This window comes from Gastrolobium bilobum, unplaced genomic scaffold (assembly GCF_033153095.1).
Source record: "Gastrolobium bilobum isolate Gb01-03AN ecotype WA unplaced genomic scaffold, APGP_CSIRO_Gbil_v1 utg195215, whole genome shotgun sequence".
NCBI lineage: Eukaryota > Viridiplantae > Streptophyta > Magnoliopsida > Fabales > Fabaceae > Gastrolobium > Gastrolobium bilobum.
This window is the reverse complement of record NW_026896092.1, coordinates 11,641-18,331: the sequence shown is the minus strand read 5'-3', so window position 1 is coordinate 18,331 and position 6,691 is coordinate 11,641. Positions and strand designations below refer to the sequence as shown.

Genomic DNA, 6,691 nt, shown 5'->3' with positions numbered 1-6,691 from the left:
TAGGTCATGTGTGTTTTGAAATTTTGATAATAATGATATAATTGTCTATTGATCTTTGTGTGTGTATTTTTTTTTTTTTAAATAATGTTAAATGATATTGGGGATTGGTGTTTCACAATTTTGTGCATCTATACCTCTAATAAATCATGCGACCAAAACTTTAAAGTTGATTTTCCTTGTTTGACCTATGAAAAAGGAAGAAATTAATACAAAAAAGAAAATAGTAATTAAACCCCAAAAGATTTTTAAATATAAAATTTTTTATTCAATTTTCTGTGAAAAATGTCTCGTCATAATTAATTACCAAATCATAGAAACCAGGGACAAAATTGGTGGCAACATGTGTTAGCATGAGCTTAACACAATTTATTATGTTTAGATACCAATCAAATCTCATATATTATATTTTTCATGTAATTTTGGTGCAGAGTTTGTGCAAAATTCATTCAACATCATTAGAGAAATCTTAATATAGTATTTTTTTTCTTCTTATTATTTCCTTTATTATAATCGTATGAGTTATGACTCATTTATTTCTATATGTGATATTTTTTTTTGTGCAATTATTAATTTTCATGCAAGGACATTTGAATGTTATCACAATCAAGAAATGGCTTAATTTAAGCAATGTGATTGATTTTCCTTTTTCTGAATGCAAAAGTGCTATATAAGCCATTTGTTTCATCCAATAAGTCATAAAAAAATTTCAAAACAAAACACTTTGGTGCTTCTCCAATTTGAGAACCTTTGAGGATGGGAACTTACTTTTCCTTCTTGTTCATGCTCACATTCTTGTTGGTGGGCAATGTCCAATGCAACCCAAACTACAAAGAAGCTTTGGCTAAATCCTTATTATTTTTTCAAGGCCAGAGATCAGGAAGGCTTCCTCGGGACCAACAAATCACATGGAGATCCAATTCAGGTCTTTCTGATGGTAGCTCAGCCAATGTAAGAAATTTCATGTTTTTTTTTTCCTTTTTATAAATTTATTTTTTTGTTTGTTCTTTTGAACCTTTAAACACAATATAATTGTCATCTTTAGGGAGGGAGCTTGATGTTGAGATTCATGTGAACAAAATAAAAAAACTGAGGAAGCATATCATTTCTTTGATTTGATGCTAGTTTTTTTGTCTTTAACCTATTTTTTCTCTCTTGAAAAGTTATGTTTTATCACCTTGTATAATCTTAAATCAAATATTTCATAGAGTAAATTTTGGTATAAATAACTGTTTAAAGGGTGCTGATTCAAGTGGTACATACTTGATTCGCTTACTCTCCCCATGATGTAAATATTTTCAACTCGAACAAGATTATTTTCCATGTGGGATATATGTGATTTGTCCAAAAAAATAACTCCGGTATTAATATTTGTCATTGTCTCCATCTTTTACTTTTTTTTAAACCCTAAAGTGGTTCAAATTATTTTATTATTTTACATATTAAATAATTAAAATTAAATGATCAAATGTTTATTATTTATTAAATTAAAATTTTATATTCACATAATTATTATTTATCAAATAAATAAAATATATAAACATTATAAAAGTTTTTTTACTTGAAATTTAAATACAAAATCGGTTGAACTTCTCCAACCAATATAATAACACACATATATTTATAATTTAAAAGACCTTAAAGTAATGGTATTTGAAATGTTTTCTTTCTTATACAATCATCCCTTCCCTACTTTCAGTATTGTGCTGTACGATGCATCCTATTGTCTCATCTTTCATTTTCTCAATTGTTTGTACTATTTGAGATTTGTATGATTAATATCGCAATTTACCTAATTCCAAATCACAATGAATGACTAATAATTTGCTTCATCATTAACTTTCAATGCATAAACTTTGGTATGACTTAATTTTCATCAATTGTACATATATATATATATATAAATAATAATATAACACAATAAATGCATTTTAAAAAATCTACATTAAAAGAGTGGCTTACAAATCCAAAACTTTTGTTTGGCAGGTGGATTTAAGTGGAGGATACTATGATGCAGGAGACAATGTGAAATTCAATTTTCCAATGGCATACACCACAACAATGTTATCATGGAGCACAATTGAATATGGCAAGAGAATGGGACCCCAAATCAAAGAAGCAAGAGCTGCAATTCGTTGGGCCACAGATTACCTCCTAAAGTGTGCTACATCCACTCCTGGTAAGCTTTATGTTGGAGTTGGAGACCCAAATGTGGACCACAAATGTTGGCAAAGGCCAGAGGACATGGACACTGGCAGAACTGTGTATTCGGTATCTCCAAATAACCCTGGTTCAGATGTTGCTGCTGAAACTGCTGCTGCTCTTGCTTCTGCATCTATTGTTTTTAGACATGTTGACCCAACATACTCTAGTTTGTTGGTGAAGACTGCCCGAGAAGTTTATGAATTTGCTTTGCAGTATCAAGGTTCTTACAGTGATTCATTAGGATCTGCAGTTTGCCCATTTTACTGCTCATATTCTGGTTTTAAGGTAAAGCCATTTTGTTGTTTGTTGCTACTGTTTACCAACTTTTTTGTGCTACTATTAATGTGTTATTTTAATATGCTTTATGTATTTTCAGGATGAGCTATTGTGGGGAGCTGCATGGCTTTTCAGAGCAACAAATGCTGTTTCCTACTATAATTTGGTCAAGTCCATGGGATCTAATGATCAACCAGATGTCTTCAGCTGGGACAACAAATTTGCTGGTGCATATGTTCTTCTCTCAAGGGTAAGTTGTTCATGTGCCAGCAATGAAAAAATGTGAAGATTAAGCCTGAAGTTTGTTTTAACTCACTGGGTTTCTATTATTCCTTTTAATTGTTACTGCAGAGAGCATTGCTAAACAGTGACAACAACTTTGATCAATTCAAGCAAGAAGCTGAGAATTTCATTTGCAAGATAGTGCCCAACTCTGGCTCTTCAAGTACACAATATACACCAGGTAAAGGGAACATCATGAATTTGAATTTCAAAGATATATACCTCATGATTATTAATATCCAAAATCTACCTAAAACTTAGTGAATCACACGTTCAAAAGTACAATTCTGGATTCTCATGTACTTTTGTTCTACCTTTGAACTTTGAAGTATTCTTATTAAGGGATATTTTACAAATAATTCCAAGAACGGGGAATGATGGCATGGAACTGTTAAATATGACAATTTTTTTCATATTCAGTCAAATATACTTTGAAGGGCTCCGAAAGTATTAAGAAGGACACTATTTTATGCATTACTTCTATTTATGTGCAGGGGGGCTCATGTTCAAGCTTCCTGACAACAACCTTCAGTATGTGACATCTATAACATTCTTACTTACAACCTATTCCAAGTATATGTCAGCTACAAAGCAGACATTTAACTGTGGCAATGTCCTTGTCACTCCAAATACCTTAAGGAGCATTGCAAAAAGACAGGTAACTCTCGTTATTTCAACATTTGTACATTCAATATTCTCTTCTCTTCTGCATATTCATTTGTTAACAAAATTTATTTGTAAAATTTCAGGTAGACTACATATTAGGAGAAAACCCATTAAGACTGTCCTACATGGTAGGTTATGGTCCCAACTTTCCCAAGAAAATTCACCACAGAGGATCTTCCTTGCCTTCAATAGCAACTTATCCACAAACCATAGGCTGTGACGAAGGTTTCCAACCATTTTATTATTCAATGAATCCTAATCCCAACATATTGGTTGGAGCCATAGTTGGAGGTCCAAACCAAAATGATGGATTCACAGATGATCGCAATGATTACAGTCATTCCGAACCTGCAACTTACACCAACGGTGCTATTGTTGGTCCTTTAGCATACTTTGCTGGTATCCGTTAATTTCTGATTGACTTCAATTGCAAGGTTAGGACCTTGTAATAAAATGCAGATATTATCTTAGCAAATGTTGGATTCTGAAGTTAACAGTTTATTTGTATGTTTTAATAATTATTATCCAACATATTTATTATCTTTTACGCTACTCGGCGCATCATAGCACCCAAAAATCTACTATGAGACTACCTCATCCGTTCCAACAGTCTTTTTATCTTTCTATATGGTAAAGAAATGCTAAATTTAGATCCTTTCAAATACATTATGCATTTTGATAGACTATGTGCAAGGTTTATAGCCATAAATGATTAAGAAAAAAAATTAAAGGTAATTAATGAGCTAAGTAGATAACCGTTAATGGTAAAAGAAATTAAAAGTTTTCTACGAAACAGACATAACAAATCAAGAACTTACGAGAACTCACCACACTAGCTTTTGTCAACAATTACCTAAAAAAGTATACCATGCATGATTAGATTCTCAATATCTCTTTCAAAACTATTTTATTTTAATATCTACTACATTTATATTACATAACATTATTAAAACTTTTATATTATTATCTGGGGAAGCATCTTCGCTGTTGATTTCACTTGTATCTAACGACTTTAGTTTATTAATCAAGCAAGTTATTAGATATAAGTCTGATCAACGGTTAAGATTTTAAGTATAAGACGTGTTATTCTTAAGTCCGTGTATGTTGATCCTACATTTTATTGTTTATATTTAGGCTAAAATTCAATAATTTCTCCCAAGAAAACATTCAAACAATGTTCAGTTCGTGGGAAAAACCAACTGCAAATGTTACTCTTAAGTAAAAAAAATAGCTTCGTGCTTTTTATTAGAGAATCTATTACAAACAGCTTTTGGTGCTTCAGCTTTTTTCTCATTAGCACATCTAAACATGGGTCAATTGTAAGTAAATTAATTAAAAATGGGGAAATTTGGGTCAATTGTAAGTAAATTAATTAAAAATGGGTTGGGGTTGTAACTACAAAGAGAAAAAAAATGAACCTGAGTGTGTAGACTCAATTTCCTTCCACATAACCTCTGCTATATCACTACTTGCACTCATTCTCACTATGCAAATAAATAATGACAATTAAATAATAATATTGATTAATTAAGAGCCAAAAAGGTAATTGGAATTTGGAAGTTGGAGAAACCAACCTTATTTTGATTAATGAAATAAACACCAAAACAAACCCTTCTTCCTTATTTTTATGGAGTAATCTTAACTCTTCCCTTTTCTGTGTTAAAGATAAAGTAAAAAGGAATGAAAGTAGGAAAACAAACTTGGGCTAAAGGAGTCTCTAAAAAAGTTTAATGGGCTTTGAATTAGGGAATATTTAGGATACGGGCTTTGAATTAGGGAATGAAAGTAGGAAAACAAACACCAAACCCATTTCTGATTACCAGTTCTTCCGAGGCATGGGCTTTCAAAGTTTTTTTAGTTTTTTTTTATTATTATTATTATTATTATTTATTTTTTCTTGTGGAGACAAGTTTCTTAGGTTTTTAACTTTGGGAGGAGATTCCCAAATCGCGGATAGTAATATAGTATACGTATTGTTATCTTTTCAATGTTTTTATTAAAATTAAAATGTATAACTCGATATACAATGCTTTGTTTTATTTTTAAATTAAACTAAGCGTAGAACAAAATTTATATATTATCTTCCCTTTCATTCCGACACATCTAACAAACTTACCAAGTGTTTTTTTAAGGAGGAATCTCTTTTTATACGGCTGATGCTAGATATGTCTTATCACTTGTTGTCCATTAATTGTGAGTTAAAACATTTTTGTGTTTATCTCTATGCCTAACAGATGTTGATAGAGAAATTTAAGAAAGTGTGTTCTTTTTAATATGGCTTTTTTTATCCATCTAAGTACAATTGTGTTTATTATTTATCAGTTTAATTCGTTTGGTAATCGATTTATCGAATTAATGTAAAAAGATGCGCATTTTGACCGTGCGCGTTCAAATTGCACATTACTACCATATACGACTTGTGCAAAATTCAGCGTGCCCCCTACCATGCATCACGGATGCAAAACACACATGGGAGATTGCGTGACTTGAACGCGCATTGGAGTAATGCGTGTTTTGCAGAGCATGACACATGATAGATGTGCGTTGGTTTTCACATAGGCCGCACTACCAGAAAGCGTGGGTTTTCGCATTAGATTGGCAACTCGTTTACCAAAAGAATTAAACCAATGAATGTTAGATAAAATCTGAAATGATCTAATCATATTTTTCACAAACAAATAAGCAATTAGATCAACGCGGAAAAATAAATAGGATCAAAATATACCTTATGCCATTGTCATTTGATTTTTTAGATTTCGGGTTTCCATGGTGCTTACAAAAATTGGGTTCTTACGATGCTTCCAAATTCTTCCTCTCATCCTTAGATGTAGTGGTGGACTCATACTTTTTATGATGGGGTGCGGAAATAAAATACCAATACAAGTGTGATTATTCTGAGTTTAAGCCTAAATATAAAAAATAAATGAAAACTAACGATTTGCTACGAATTTACTTGTTAAACTCAATTACCAGCGGATTCTATCCAAAATAAATGAGGTTGTTTGTCTTGACACATTACTAAAAAATTTGAGCCCTTAGATATAAGTGGGATTAACGGACAAGATTAAGAGTGTAACTTACACTGGTGTAAGATGATCCTAACCCATAATATAAATATGTTTTAATAATTTAATTTGGGAACGGATTCACTTACCACCAAAAAAGTTTATAACTCTTACAACCAATTTAATCACCGTTGATTTTCGTCAATCTAACGGTTATAAATTAATAACATTTATTGTGTCACATTTATTAATTCCCAATA

At 31.4% G+C, this 6,691-nt stretch overlaps 1 protein-coding gene across 1 annotated transcript; it reads left to right on the top strand.

Moving 5' to 3' along the window:
- The first annotated feature begins 753 nt into the window (after positions 1-753).
- LOC133297752 (endoglucanase 9-like) lies at positions 754-3,836 on the top strand. The gene is made up of 6 exons (XM_061496949.1): positions 754-948; positions 1,984-2,487; positions 2,579-2,728; positions 2,830-2,941; positions 3,255-3,418; positions 3,510-3,836. Exons 1-6 carry the CDS (start codon positions 754-756, stop codon positions 3,834-3,836), a joined length of 1,452 nt encoding a protein of 483 aa, XP_061352933.1.
- Positions 3,837-6,691: the final 2,855 nt, after the last annotated feature.